The 16969-nt window shown below is 30.9% G+C and overlaps 2 protein-coding genes across 2 annotated transcripts; one reads left to right on the top strand and one right to left on the bottom strand.

The window, feature by feature from the left end:
* Nucleotides 1-1712: 1712 nt before the first annotated feature.
* On the top strand, nt 1713-10451 carry TRIADDRAFT_53947 (uncharacterized protein; the record flags this gene model as incomplete). The annotated part of the gene is made up of 19 exons (XM_002110158.1): nt 1713-1861; nt 3767-3854; nt 4248-4298; nt 4500-4568; nt 5029-5250; nt 5788-5951; nt 6067-6118; nt 6544-6659; nt 6792-6860; nt 7094-7150; nt 7462-7498; nt 7657-7761; nt 7849-7923; nt 8582-8686; nt 9015-9144; nt 9331-9395; nt 9532-9644; nt 10152-10246; nt 10405-10451. The coding sequence occupies 19 exons, from the start codon at nt 1713-1715 to the stop codon at nt 10449-10451; spliced, it is 1809 nt and encodes a 602-aa protein (XP_002110194.1).
* Nucleotides 10452-12143: 1692 nt separating this feature from the next.
* On the bottom strand, nt 12144-15301 carry TRIADDRAFT_21456 (uncharacterized protein; the record flags this gene model as incomplete). The annotated part of the gene is made up of 10 exons (XM_002109646.1): nt 12144-12442; nt 12681-12744; nt 12918-12983; nt 13091-13228; nt 13410-13492; nt 13574-13649; nt 13728-13843; nt 14372-14429; nt 14636-14731; nt 15125-15301. 10 exons carry the CDS (start codon nt 15299-15301, stop codon nt 12144-12146), a joined length of 1173 nt encoding a protein of 390 aa, XP_002109682.1.
* Nucleotides 15302-16969: the final 1668 nt, after the last annotated feature.

Here is a 16969-nt window from a genome sequence, read left to right as displayed (position 1 = left end):
TATTTTTATTACGACACTTTTTGACTTAATCGGAAGTCATGATTTTCGATTATTTTCATTAATGTTCCATGCTATATTAGTTACGGACTATTGCTAATTCATTAGATGTGCTCGTATTTATTGCTAATAAGTCAACACACGACTCCAATTCATGTTGCAACTTGTATTTGATAGGATTTGAGGTAATAGATTATTTCGGTGTAATTATGAACGCATCATAATTCTGGCACCTTAAGGAACTGATTAAGGTTATACTATGCTTATGGTTTTCAATATTCGATATACGAGCATTGATAGTACAGTTCACTAATTGAAATTTTATGCATAATAATTACGAGAGTATAAATCTAAATTAAACTGACGAAACTAAATGCTAACGTAAACTGATCTTTACTACTTTCATACTTAGTTAGTACATGGATTAAGTCAATCCAGATTACTAACAAACAATCTTAGAGTAAACAATATTATGGCGTCGAATAAGCTTTAATGTTCTTAAAATTTCTTTCGATTCCGGCAAAGAAGGATGAGCGATCACTATAGTGATGGCGGATACATTAGATATAGAATAGAGAGCTTTTAGACGGCCTATACTATGCTACATGATCAGAACTTCAAGAAGCGGTTTAAAACAAAATTTAGGATTGATGTTCGCTGTTATCTAAAACTTTTCGGCATAAAAAAAAGTTTCCCACGCATTTCAATACCTCTTGCTGTATGCAAGCTTATGCAGCAGCATACAGCTCTACTACAGGTTAACCCAGTTGTACGCAAACAGCTATCAACTAATTACTCCATTTGCCGGTAGAATAGAGCCGAAGGATTATTCCTATGAATCTCCATTGTAAAATCGACCTAGTCCAACGCTGATCTCATATTATCGCCATAAGTTCAGCACTACTCATCCGACTAGGCTTAACTGATGTAATTATTCCGAGCTAGCAAGTCCAACGGCATCTTGGCCTTCTTGCTATTTCCTTAGTAAGCCAATAGAAAACTTCATATTGTAATACAAATATAGGCATATATTGAATAATCAATTGATTGTTAATTGGCTCTAATAGTAAACAATCACGAACACGTGGTAAAATTTCTCTATATTTATATCCTCTCATTTATGATAGCTACTTCCGTATATGTTGATTATTTTACAACTTCCCAAATGATGCTAGAAAGATTTTATTCACCTAAAATTGACAATCATTGTCATGTCATGGAATTCTTTTCCCAATTGGTATCATTAGATTACGATTATCTATATCCTTTTAGACACCAATCTCGATATTACGTCGTAATCTTACTTAATCTCGATATGGGATACTTTAATCTAACCTGTTTGTTCTACACTCCTATTTATTGCAGTACTTTCAATTCTAATAAAACTGTTGCTATTAAGCGGCGCTTTTATTTAATCACTCTTAACTATACAATAAAATTATCTAAATAATATTGAAAAGATTCAATTTAGGACTGACATACCTTATAGACTTGAATGACTATCATATAGTAAGTTAAGGAATGTCACCGATCGATACTCACTTTTATTGCCCTGAAGGCATAAGTTAAACAATAGTTGTCATTTCAATTAAATTTTGCTACAATAGAATAAAGAAAGAAATAGGTTAACATCAACTAGCAAATAAATATATATCCAAGTCCTTATATAAGGTAGACGACTGATTCAATTGATTTAATTGAAGGTGTGCGGGATGATGGAAATACCAATTCGTATCATTCATTTCCTATCTTGTATCTACAAATTTCTTGAGGATTTTGCTGCTAATTTTAACGAAATAGCAACTCAGCAAGACAGGGAAGCAGTTTTACTATGGTTTCAGCATTCTTCTCCTTCACTTTATACGTAAGTAATTGCATTAGATTCCATTTTTGTAGAATATTTATTAGCATAAACTTTTTTCATTACGATTAAGTCCAGAATTGGTTTTGTCAGTATTGCAAACATTAATTTTACTTGAGCGTAGTAAAATTCACGGTAAAAGTAGTTTATTCATTATTTACTTAACTATCCTAATTATCCCTCGATTTGGATACAAGTAGATAAAATCAGTTCTCTAAGAAAATTAATTTGTGTTATTTCGTTCAACTAGCACCGACATACAAAAATCTTAATACGCAGTACTCTATTTAGAGTTTTTTCCATTCTCAGTAAAAAATTGCTGGTACCTGTCATCAAACTTAACTCCTAATTTAAATGCTTGTTACACTCTAAGTATTTACATTAAAATAACTATTATTGATTTAATTTTCACCGACGAAATATAAGCACAAGCCATAATCAGATACTTTCTGCTAGACAGATTAATCCTCCATTTAAAGATTTCTATCGGTTATACTTTTTTGTTTTTCTACTTATTTCCAAAGCCTAATAATCTAATAATGAAATTATATTGGATATTAAGAAACTTTAAAATTAGCATCTGTATTCCCTTGAATAATAATAAGCAATAGATAACCGTAATTTTATTCCATAACTTAAAAATAACTATCCTTGATTTTGATTGACCATATCGAAGGAAAACTTAATTTTTAGTAATTGCACTTTTGATTAAATTTACCGTAAATTTTAATAGTTCAGACAACTGCAGCAAAACCGAAACAAAGCTATTTCAGAATTTTCCAAGCAAATTCTCTCTAATTCCAAAATAAGTTAAACAGAGATATGACTTTTCATCGACCGATACGGTATACGCTATTAATTAAACAAGCGTATTTGGAAGAAAACTATAGTAGTTACACTATCGTATATAATCAAAGCGCACTTGCTAAAATTAAACTAGTCATTAACTGAACTCTGCCGCACTCTTTTAATTGCGCCATACCGGACAATTGATTACAGACAAACAAATTTATTTATTTCGGAAAAATAGCTTTTAATTATGATCGGCAAAGCTATACCACCTGCAGTGCTCAAACTCTTAATCAAAATATTTTTGTCAGCGAGCATAATGACTAAGATACGCGTATATTAAAAACTCTTTGTAATTGGTTACAGTTAATTATTTCTTCTACAAGACGATGTAATTGGACTGAATAAAGTATTCGGAAATATACCCTTTCAGTCAAAGTGCGCTGACCAAAATTAAACTAGTCATTAACCGAATTCTAAAGCACTCCTTCAATAGGCTAAAAGAAATAGATATTTCCGATGGCTGTATGTTTATCTTCAACTTCAGTTTATTTTAATATTTTTAATTCTTCTAAGCGGATTACGGACACATTCACTTTGTCAATTAATTTTATTTAGCAAGATAATGGGAATTAAAACTTCAGCATTTATGATTTTACAGTAAAAAACAATTAAGAACTAGTCACTTACATTCTTAAATGCTATCGCCTATAAAAAGGAAAAAATATCCTTATTGCTCTTAAACTTGTCTTTTAAAATAATTTCATATTTTTTTACCTTAAAGAATCCTTAAGCCGTATTTAAAAAATTAGATAGTCGCTTTATTTCTCCTTATCTTGTTCTTTATATGCGAAATTATAGTTGTAGTATTTCAGTTAAAATAATTTGGCGTCAGTTTTCAAAATCTCATTTAAATATTCTTATTAATCGACAACATCTGATAGTCTACATTGGGAGAGGTAACGAAATACTTTAGTTACTGTTAAGCGAAAAAACATTCCTAATCTATATAACAATAGTGCGTAATTTATGCGACTTTTTAATATGAACTATAAACTCTTTTCTATGCTTTATATAATTAATACGGCACCTTACAGCCTTTTTGTGATTGAATTCTAGGTACGATTCTGATAAAGCTAAAATTAAAATTTGGCTCTCAACAGTTCTGCTACATGCGATTGATAAAATCAGCAGCTCCATGATCCAGGTTAGAAACGGCCTGAGTGTTGCTTTAATAATGTACATAAAATGAAGCTCATGGTTTAAACCTGTAATTTATACTAAATTAACTTCAAAATCATATAATAAAGCGGCTACAAAAATGATTAGATAGGCTATAGTAATCGTAAATTTAATTTTAGAGTTTTCTAAATATCCCCGTGAACAACAGCCTAGAAAACTAGAAATTTTAAATTTATATTTTTATGACGTGATATTTGCTTACACGTTGAGAACATGACGTAAATAATTCAATATAGATTTAAAAAAATAGTTTCATATGCTATTGCAGCTTTTTACATTTATCATAGATTTAATTTAACCTTCATCGTCAAGTTATAGCAAACTAAAGGATTGTCTTTATCAATTCTGACTATCATAGCATGGAGAAATTCAAGTGTTGCATCTTGAAGCATGGCTATTGGAAATTAAGGTAATATTAATACCAACTAGTTATTGATACTTGCTTACATGTGCATTATATAAGCCAAATTTTGGAACAATCAAACTTTTAGTTTCATATTTTGCTTCGTAATGCAGCAAAATGAGCAATTACGGCTACTGTTTTCTAAAGGAAAATTTTACAGAATTGATCTTTATGCGCTATTAAAATAAATCGCAAAATTAATTTCAGAGAGACTTAGGCAATCACACATTACCGGCTATCCGAAGATGCAGTGAACAAATTGACACTGGTGAATATGTAAGCCCAATATGAATGAAAGTATCTAAGGATACAAATAGAGGTTTAAAAACCATAAAAGAGCTCAATTTTATTAGTTGCTATCCAAGATACGCAAATTGTAAAATGCAATCACGATTAAACAGGAATCGCAATATATTATAAATATTTTCAGTATTCATATCCGGATTATAAGATTACTTCAAATACAGAGACAGATAATCGTATAGAATTTAAAGGCAGTATAGAAGCATCCATAAAAATTTCTATCGTCTCAAGTCGAAGTAATATACACGTAATATCCTATGTGCCTAACTAGATGGGCAAAATCAAGCGGTGATATAGGATTTTCATACCGGCTTAACACCAAGACTTATTACAGCGTATTCAACAGCTTTCCAATTTTAGAGACGGATTCAATATTCTGTATTGACCATAGATCAACATTGAACTGTTTTTCTCTGATTTTTCCGGGTAACAGGAGTCAAGGGATGTGAATTGTGACAGTCTTGACGAAATTGCTCATTTTTATAAGCACTATATCACACTAAAGATTATCCATTACCAAACTTCATCACTTTTTTCTCAATATTCTCAATCGGAAGCTTCTTATCTCCAATATGAGAGAACTCATTCTCTGTGTGATCCAAAACTAATACTAGCTGATCCTTCATTAAAAGATCTCTTCAATAAGTTAGTCGTGGTGAGTAAAATTTTTGCATCGTTCGTTATACCATAAAAAGCAAATACAAATAAGAATGTTCTCATGACTACTTATCGCATAACTGGAATAAGACGAAATCTATTTCTACGATTCCATCTATTCAGTAAATCTGTCTGCAGCTCTTTTCGCTACTGTAAATAGTAACTTGTTCAATATATTCTCAGTGAGCTAGTCATATGTTGAAAATAAGCAATCTTGACTTAATTGCAATCTTAGTTTGCTAACCAACAATAGATTTGACGGGAATAACTCATTATGTATGCGTAGATAGTGAAAGTTTTCCATGTTATTCAATCTCATCGCATCTATGCGTAATTCTAAGCACACTTCGGATACTTTTATACTTGTATGCTAGAAAAATAAAAATAGGGTTAATAATTTTACTTGCTTATATAAATCTTATAGCATACAATAATATTTCATTTCTAGTTACTAAATCTGAAAATGATGTTACTGTTTATTAATTTTCTCAATTTTTAATACTGTTTGCTGCATATTAATGTATGCGAACGATAGTCTGCTGTATCGCTTCATCAAGAAATGATTCATAAGTGTATTAATCAACCTCAACAAGAAGTGCTAGAGAATATTAAAGCTTGGAAAAGGCGAACGCGATTACATTCAGATGTATCAACTTTTCCGATAGCATCAACAGATGCTCTTCGAGCAATTCGATATAGGTATTTCTATTTCCATCTGATGTAATTAGAGACATCTATGTAATAATCCTTTAGCATCGACATTAATTGAACAATGTTTTTCTTATATTGCATGAACACCCTTGAATAAACCTAGGCTTATAGCTTTGATGCAGTTACAAGATAGCATGATTGAGTTAATACAGGAGGTAAGCTTAGCCTTAATTAAACTCCTTTACTATGCATTGAGACACTTAAATGACCCAGTCAATCCTGCTTCTCTTCAAGAATTAATTTCGATGACGGAAGATACGAGAAAAGCTACTATTAAATATCTGATAAGTGATTTCGTTAATCTACTGTATGCAAACATTGAGCAGGTTCCCTAGTTTAGACATTACAAATAGGATATCATACCGAATATGGCAACATGAGAATACATATATAGATAAGCTTAATATAGTACCATAACTACATCTATATATGCATGACGTGATAATAACATCGTGATATTTAACCATATATAGAAAGAAGGTAACATACTAATTATGTAACTATTACAGAACGTGACAGGATCGTATTGTACGAAGAATTTATCTAATTACGATTTAAGTATCGCTATTATTTCTTATAGACCACTACCGTCATAAGTACTTTAAATTCATATGGTCTTGCTTTGGAGCTTCAGCTAAATTTCTGCTATGAATACACTAAAGGCCTCCTTCAAATGAAAAATGAATTGCTACGTCGGTATGATTTTAGTAATGCCATCAATCGCTATTAATCTCTTCTTGTTGTACTAGCTGCTATTATAGAATCTCAGCCATTGAATTAATTGCTAAATTTTTAAGTAGCGTTCTATTACTAATGGTTTTATTCTAGATCATTTTTCGTCATGATTCAATGTTTCCCTGCTCCTAAAGTAGATGGTACAATCACCTGTAAACTAGTGTAAGCTATTCTTTTTAGCTAGTAATGTAGTTAAATAAAAAGCGGCTAGAAAATACAAGTATTTTCTGATCTATTACCTAAATGAGGACTCTTTTTGACTAGTTAGTGCTCAGTATGAGGTACTGTACTTAGCTAAATAGTAATTAAATATTGGTCCATGTTAGATTAAATATCTATCAACCTTTATTACAATCAACTGTCACAGCTTTTAATGTAAATACTAATTCTTATAGGCTTTTAGCTGATAATTATGTAAAAGAAGTAAGTGGAGTTGCTGCTCATTATATAGGGTAGGTTACGACGAAATGTACATTTTTGCTAAATGGCTTATTGATATTTAAATTAGTAATAGCATTATGGCCAGTTGATTTAGGCTGCCTTAAGTAATAGCCGTATCTTTTACATATCCAAGTCATTTTATATTATTTATGTCGAGATTGTCATTTTTTGAATAAGCACTTGATTAATCGAGAAATAGTCTTACTACTATTCAGTATCACTTATAATATCCTATGTTAGCAGTCAATATAGCTATAGCCGTGATTCTAATTTCAATTACCGACATTTTTAATTCTATTGATCGGATCGATTATATTTTAAGATTTACTGATCAACATCGCGATCAATATAAGATACTGGTAAGTTTTGATGAACTCTGTTTCGAAATATACATTCTACAGTAATTCAGGCCGAATTACAGGCAAAACTATAGTTTAAAATGATAGGTGATGTATATTTAAATGCGTCATTGGTATTATTGGAGATTGTAATAATAGTTCGGTATTGAATTATGTAGCCAAGGATGCAAAAGGAACAATATCAAAATGGCGATCGTGGAGAACTTCTTGTTTCAGATATCAAAATTAAACTCAATAAAGCATCCAGAGGAAATCAATCCGGGGTAACTTTTAAATGACCATGCCAAAATATGTTTTTCCGATTTCTAAAATGATGCATTCTATGAATTTTAAAAATCCACATTAATTAGGGCTATGTAACTGATTTTCGTTACCAGCTGGGCTTTCATTGCAACATCACCACGATTAAGAATGTAAATATAACGGTAAATAATGCTTCGAATAAAGTTAGAAATAATGTTAAATTCTGTTGATATTTTTGTTCTTAAAAATATAATTTTATATTGTTTGCATAATAACCCAAAGTATGAATCATACGTGTATAACTAAATTAAAGCAATTTATAACTCAAATTTCATTTTATAACGCGAAATAAGTCTAGAAATAGGATATACAGATCGATAAATTTCATGTACATATCTAAGATTTATATCAAACTTAAAGTAGGTTATAAAGATAAGTAAAACTGGTGGTAGTTTCAAATATGATGTTACAGCACGATGCCATGATAAATTATAGTGGTTTATACGAGCAGTACTCATTAAAACTTGAAGCAGGATATTAATCTAAATCGACGTTTATCATAATTCAGAAGTGATCTTGTAATACAACATAAAACTTTAAAATGGATATACGGTTAAGATGAATTATCCAAGCCTGTAATTCAGTTATGATTTAATAATATTATAAGCGCATAAGGCTAGAAGTATGATATAAAGATAATTGCAATTGCTTGAACTTTAGCTGTAATCTTGCCTTGCTTTCGAAATAGTAGTTATCATGTAGTAATATCACTATGTCTCTGTATTGCAACTTATTCCTTCATTAATTACCCTTACAATTTATTTACTGTGGTTAATCTAGCTTGAATGCAGGACTTTACCATTTGTATTTCGAACTGGAAGAGCTCAAAATGCGAAAGCTCAGTCGACATTGGCTTGGGATAATTACTTCTTGGATGATGTTGATGTACGAGAATAACTAGCATACAGCTTAAGATCATTAGTGTAAATATCTATGTTGCAAAATAATTTACATCCGCAAGCATTACTGACCTATAATGATTTCATTACTTTATAGAAAATAGATGTTTATTGTCTGAAATATAGACTAGTTCAAGAAATTAAAAATTAGGAAATTTCACAATATAACTATTCAACTAATTTCCTTGCCTATGTTAAAGTTTGACTTTAAGGACTTAAATTAGAATGATAGGATTATCAAGTTATAAATGAAATAAATTCTTCAATATAATTTTTTAATCATTGATTTCTAAATTTAATTTTCTACCATGCAGACAATTGATATTAATTGTCTTAAACATGAAGAGAAAATTACGTTTGCGCAACTTGAAGAAATTTTACAATGCGAATTTAAACGTCGTCTTGGCAAACCCTTAACGCCAGCCAACTTAGACTTCTTAAAGAGTTTAATAACAGGCATATTGATTTTAAAATTTAATTTATCAAACTAAAAATTTAAGATAGCGTAATTAATATCTAGCGGATGACTTAACGCTTTAAATTCTTACGCTATTGCTATTATGAAATAGTGGTAAGGTAGATTGTAAATTCGCTAAGACTAAACGTTAATCGCTTCTTTTTTCTTTATAGGTAGAGAAATTCATACTAGTTATAGCAGAAATGAAGACTTCATCTCATGGGACGATTTTCATTACGTTAGTATTCTGACTGTCATCATACCAGATAATAATGTTATAAATGTTATGAATAGCTTGTATAGGCAATTTAGTAACAATAATTAGAAAGATCCATATATTTTGTAATTAAGAACATTTTCTTCCTTAATAATAGTTAACAAAACTAGGCAATAAAAATAAGTCATGCAGTGTTGGTGAATGGATCTTTACGTGTTTAGAGGTTCTAGCTAAGCCTGAAAATTCACTTCTTCGCATGTGGCAAGATGAGTAAGTATACTGCTATTGAAATTTTGAAGTTTAAAAAATGCAATAACAATGAATACACTTTTATGTATTCACTTTCAAATATTTGAAGGCATATTGTAGGATTTATTAGCAGAAGTGATGTAGAAGAAAGCTTGAGAAATCAACCACGTAAATGTTTAATCAGATTCAGTCAGCAAGTGCCGGGTGCAATAACGATTCCTTATACTGATGGTAAATAATATATTTTCCTAACCAACTGTAAATTTTATCTCTGTTAAAGTTGAACAATCGATAGCCATATTATGAAGTTATTAATATCGAAACAATATCAGCTATGATTTTCATTGCTTGCTCTCAATGTTGGATTAGAAAATAGTGATATACATTGGCCCAAACCCATTCAATGCTCTGGGTCGCAATCGACTATAACATGGATAGATTCGTATGAATTCTTTCTATGCTCTCTTATCGTCAGTTGATTTCTATGCAAAAACATGAAATTTTTTCTGATACCATTTAATTTTCAAGGATTTTAATTGACGGAAGGCTTAATTCAAGTATTTTATGTCCGAAACAAATACCAATAGCAGATTTAATGCGATATCGAAAGAAGCATAAATCAGGTTTGACGTCATATGCTTATATTACAATAATGCTAATAGCCTTCACATTTCCGACTTTTACGTTACCACATGAGATATATAACCCAGAGCAATCATAAGTCTTATTTTAATTAAGGTTTATACTGGTAATTTAAGTAGTCTTTTTATTTACCAACTAGAAATCCTTGTTGGATACGATACCTCATTCCCGATTCTATCGGTATAGCCTAAAATTCGACATTTAACTTCAGTTGATTGGTTTTCTGGGACTCTTTATATATCATTAAACCCAAGATAATTAGCTCATTTAGGAAATATCTACCATTTAGCACCAATCGATTCGACTTGCTTTTTATCATTATTAATGACCAAACTCGAACACTACAAAGATATGGCTGAAAACTGGAATAAGGATCATTACTAAACTGCAATAGTTAAGCAGTATAATATATGATATTTACTGATAGATCACATTTACAATTCTAATTGCAAGTCGAACAGCAACTATGGCAGTCAAGCAGAGATTCATATTTTAATTCATCGTTTAATCCTTATTCAGATTGTACAGTAAGGCGATAAACTAATTTCATGCTTTTACTATTAGTTATAGGTTAATTTTCTAGATTTTAAGTTTAAATTTTACAAATCATTTTTATGTCAACACCTGTCGAGCATTATTTAAAACTATAACTTGTATAATTTATAATCGCCGATAAGTAATTTCTTATGCTACAGTACTCTTTTAATATTGCTATTTCATTATTACTGTATTGAAGGTTTGGTATGTTAATTGCTGTTTAAAGATGTTGCTTTTAACTTTTTTAAAATAAAGAGCATTAATCATAGAGCATTATATTTTTGTAATATATGAGCACCCATTGTTACATGAATTGTTACCCTTCTTGTTTGATATCAACGAATTAATATAATATTTATTGATTACCAGGTAAAGGATAAAACATAATTCTTCAAATTTTCGGCTTATAAACGTTTAAATAACACACTGTATTAGCCAAGCAGATAAACTGCTTACAAAAGTCTCCTTACTTATGCATACGAAAATTTGATAAAAGATGTTAGTGCAATTTCCCTTATGAGATGTCTTGGATTGAAGACAAAAAACTTGAAAATATTGATAACAAACAAGATGCAGAAAATAGCGACTAGGAACTGTAATATAACAGTATCGAAGTAATTTAAATCGATAATTTTTAATACTAAAGACACCACACATTTTTGTTAATGATAATCAAGTCTACAAGTTGAGAAAATACAATCGGCCTATCAGGTTTGAATAGCAAATTGACAGTAGTAAAGGTCAAATTATTATTTTAATACAATGATATTGACGTAAATAGCAAAAGCATGTAATGAGGATACCATGCATGAAATTTATATATCTGGAAATTCAATTTTTCTAGTATTCAACAAGTGTTTTACGAGCCGGTGAATACAGCTAAAAACGGAAAGCAGCACTACTCTTGCTAAAGTTAATCTTAACGATTATCAATATTAGTATGGTATGTTATACCGTATATATATCTAATACGGTGTTAAATTTCTTACACATATTTCGTCAAATGTTACCATAATGTGCTGAACAAGCTTTAGTATTAAAGCAAAATTAGAAAAGTTAATCTTTGTGTAGATCACGTAGGTCAACTCATAGCGTCAATTTACAGGAATAAGAAAAAGAAATGTCCATGTAATACACGGTCATTAATTTCATTTCTATGTTAACAAGTGAGATGGATTAAAGCTATCACTAAGATAAACCTGGCTTAAATACACAATTAACAGTAAAATACTGCAGTTTCCAAGTAATGTCTCAAGTAACGTGTTCATATTGTTTAAAATGGATGAATTTAAAGTAAGCTAATTGAAAAGGAAACGATGCAATAAAATATTTATTACCGTCTTAATTTATGCCAGTAATAAAACTGGAAAGAAGAATTAGTACGATTAAACAAACTGCTATGTACCATAGCACTATCATCAATAGAGATTTTCCCTGCCTTGCGTATCCTTTTAGCTTATAATCCCTAACAATTTGATTTAAATTTCTCTTTTCTGGCTTGTAACCAAGTTCCTTTTTAGCTTTGTCTAATTTAAAGTAGTGCGTCACACCAGTTTTATAGACCTCAGCTCGTGTAATTAACGGTTGAAAATTGATGATATAACGTCCAACAAAGGCATGAATTAGTTCAATTATAAAAGCTATAATAAAAAAAGCAATATAATGTTTTTATTATTGCTTATGGAAAAAGATCCTATTGAGTTCCTGTATACTGTTATGTTAAATATTCCATCTGATACTTTTTGGGAACATATAAATTGTTGACCGTACACTAAATTAACATCCTCTATATTGATAATTGTTAAGAAATATTTCTAATTACTTATCGCCTAATCATTATATGACGCCATAACAATTATCATCTTCTCATTATCTTACCAATATAATACATAACGCTAACAGGTAATGTGATAATAGGAAACTTGTAACCGAGTCCTTCAAACTACAAGCAAGGAAATGTTAATTTAACTGAGTCAATGTAGAACAGGAATAAAGCTCAATATTATTTATTAAAACGTTAGTAGATGCCCTATGAAATAAAATTTAATTATATATATATATTACATTTAATTAATATTTGGTTACAATTATTAAGAACTGTGGTTATCATCATACCATTGGACGGAAAAATTCAAAGTTATTGATCGGACATCCATCAGAAATGAAATAACAACTTCCTGCCTATAATGCAAAAAATCCAAGGATAACGGTCTAATATATTCTTTAGAGTCGCATAATATTTCATAATCAAATATGTCGATGAGCAATTTGAACTGTTTAGCTCATACCGCTATATGGTTCTTTTTGCTGCTTAAGCCAATCGCGGCAAGTTCATGAGCTTTAACTAAATTATCAACGTGGACAAATTCTACCAAGTTAGATTGAGGTCCAATCTTGAAGGAAAAGAGTCCATTCTGGATTAATTTCTGTTATTAATTAAGAATAATTCGGATTAAAATTCGTTGAAAATAGGTTAAATGTAGGTTTAAATTTACTAAGTTTACATTATTTAATTCATTTAACCAGATTGACTGGTTCTACATAGATGTTTTACTTTACACAAAAATACTCTTAAAGATTTATTAAGGTTATTGATAAATATCTTACCATAATGCGAGGCATATGTCTCTGTTCTTCCTCTCCATATATTCCAGCGGGTCTAATTGCACAAGTTAACAAGCGATTTCCATCTAAAGTATTTTGTGCCTTTTGTTAGTTTACTATACTGGTTATACGTATGTTAATGGACAGTTAGCTAAAAATCTTCATACTTGCAGTTTCAGATCCATTAGCTTTGAGGATTGCTTGCTCAGCTATAGATTTAGTCTTTGAGTAATAATCGCAGTGCTAAAAGGTATAGTAAGGATTCATGATTACTGTATATTGATAAACTCATGTATTGCATTTATGATATTATCTTCTTACTTTTTCTAGCGGAAAATATGGTAAACTTTCATCCCCATTTATTATCGGCTGACCGCCAAAAACCACATTAGTAGTACTAGTATAAACAAGATATTTGACATTTGCTTCTATGCACGCTAAAATGGAATAGTAATGCAATAGATTTACAATTACCAATCAAGAATTATAAAGTGGGTTAGGAATACATAAAAAAGTAAATGGCTGTTAACACTATGCAGCATTTTACCAAATATAAAGCATTATTAAGTATGGTGTTAGATATAGGCCTTGTAGGATATCACGGCAATTGAAGACAACTACATAGTTAGTTTAGTTATAGACCTAGCGTAGACTATTGTAGCACGAGACGATACTGGAAATTGAGATCCAAGAAAGGTTATAATTAGACTTTACGTCTACAGTAGTCTACCATTAAATACTGAATAGCAGTATAAAAGCATATTTGAGTATTAAATATTCCCCATTTCAGCGGCTAGACCCGATTTTAGATGAATTTTAAGTAGTGGCTGGTATGCTATTAGCACTATTGGTTAAGTGTAGTACTATGTTGTAGGGCAATCATTTCATTGTGTCGTTTAAATTTAACATAAGGTAGCTTCGATTTGCAGCAGATAGAAAGACCTTCTTGTTTATACACAACATACCGTTAATGCTGTTATTTGTGCCATCGATATTCACTTCTTCGATCAATTTCTTATTTAGCTAAGATAGGAAGCATATCAAGTCAATTTTGTTATTCAATGGAGAAACTGAATGTAGATATGGGTTCTTAACTTTAATCAACAGTTATTTTATTAAGACAGACAGAGCTACACTACAAACTATAACATATACTGTAATTATACTGTAATTATCGAAAATCATTACACTAAAGTAATTCAATATCCTAGTAAGGTTTTAGCTTTTACCTGTTCTCTTCCTGACATCCCATATGATGCTACATGAAATACACAATCTACACCTTTGAAAGATTCTTTTAATTCATGGTAATTTCTAACATCTCCCTAGAAGTTAAAAGTTTAATTAAACGGATAGAAATGCATCAATGATTACATCAATGATTTCCCCTTATTACTAAAATATAAAGACTCATTTTGATAGCAAGATCGAAATGATTAATTGATAAATTATTCATTAGTTGCGTAGTATTTAAATTTCATTTAATATACTATATACTCGTCTATAAATTATTTATCGACTTCTTTCTCCTCTTGAGTGCTAAATACTGGTAGACAAGTCATTTCTCAACATCGTCGATTCTATAGCAATGTTGATAAATATCTACTAATAAACTTATAAAGTATTTATAGGATGAATCGATAGTCAAGAAAATTTGAATATAGTTTAATTAAAGAAGAACTACTGTCATGCTATAGCAAGATTTATGCTGGACTTACTTGAATGAAAGGCGATGATTTGGAATATATAGCGGCTGATGTTGATTTATCGAAGAGTCTGACATCACATCCAAAACTTTCTAAAGACGCCGCTAATTTATTTCCCAAATAACCACCACCACCGACAATAACACAAGACTTAATAGTGGCAGCAAAATGACTCAATGCAGTATCCATCTTCAGCTTGTAAGAGGAGAACTACTACAGCTAATCAAGTTAAATAAAGTTGTAAAATGATTAATGTAGAACCTGCAGTACCTTTCGATTCAAGTTCGTGACTGTTGTTTACTATACGAGAACGTATAAGCGTATTCTCAGCAAAGATTGATGCGTTTTAATAACTGTATGCTATAGCGTTGGATGTTATAGTTGCTGCAATGTTGTTCTTCATTAGCTTAAGAGGATTTGATAGTACTATCTATCGTTTATCAAACCATCCATCAGTAATAAATAAATTAATTATGAGTAAATGCCTTCCCTCTCTTCGTGATTATATTATTGCATAGTGAATATAATATACTGTTCGAGCATAATGGCAGCGGCTATAGCACAGTACTAGTATTAGCAGTTGGCGTTAGTGGAATTGTAAGTCGCAAAGTCCGTCTTTTCCGTGCATCTGCAATTCTGAAGACGAATAACCCTACCACACAAAATTCTAACACAAAGAGTCTTGTGTAAGCTTAATGGAGAGTTTAGGAAGCTGCATCGAAGATGATTTAGCTGTAAATTTTTCTTTGAACAGATTACTTTGAGCAAATTATGTTCCCGTTTATTGGAATGAGTCATGAACTAGTGCTGTATATGTAGTGTACACTGTACAGAATGTATAAAGCCTCATCTTTAGGCTAGTAAATTCGTCAGTTTTCGTTCTGTGAATGATATTAACTAGGAATTCTCTCATCTTTAGGGTCTGCACATGCTGTAAGAGTGTCGATTCAGTCTTGTGGATGATAGAAATGATAGTTTGCCATCTTTAATATGCCCATTGATGCTGTCAGTTCGCTCTAAAATCCAGTTCTGTGGTACAAAAGGTAACGAGAAGGCTGGAATCGTCAAGATGGATTCAATTACCGTCATCATTAGTCTACTAAAGCGATACTTATGCACTCGTATCTGTGCTAACAGTCATGGTGCATAAAGTTCAACTGAATCAAGTATGCGTATGATGTATAAGAAAATTAAACTTTATAAGTCTTCAGCGATAGGTCTTTATCACTTTAGAAGCTTACTACTGCGTTACTGGCAGCAAGGAAAGAATACCACCTTCAACAGATTGATTAAGAATTGTCTTCAATCGATCTCGTGCCAAATGATAGGCGAAGAGCAACTTTTACCAGGGGTTTCTCGATTTTTTGAATATACGTGTAAGGGTAAAAAATAATTGAAAAGTCTCTACATTTACCATACGTGCATAATACAGTAGATCGTTTTGTAGGACATTGTGATTGCTTTCATCACATTCAGTTTTGATCGAATTATATTGGACTACACTGCATTAACTTCACGATATCAAATATCATTCATGAGAATCAGATGATCGTTAAGATTACAATCTCGAGTTAGATATAATATACCAGTGCAATGAATACAAATTCGTAAGACAGTTGGACAAAGTAACGTGGGGCGCACAGTGATTATGAATATGCATACAACAAAGCTTAACGTGTTTCGAAACGCAAAGGCAGAATACAAACTCCAAATGAATTCCTTCTTCTTGTATTGCATTTTGCCTTATCTCCAATTTTACGAGCACACAATAACATCAATTATAGAAGAAGGCATAACTGTTCGATTCAAACTATAAAACTTTTATTGACACGATTCATGTAAGATGACCAAGCTTTC

Source organism: Trichoplax adhaerens, genomic scaffold (genome assembly GCF_000150275.1).
Source record: "Trichoplax adhaerens TRIADscaffold_2 genomic scaffold, whole genome shotgun sequence".
Classification (NCBI taxonomy): Eukaryota; Metazoa; Placozoa; class Uniplacotomia; order Trichoplacea; family Trichoplacidae; genus Trichoplax; species Trichoplax adhaerens.
This window is presented reverse-complemented; position numbering and strand designations above follow the sequence as displayed.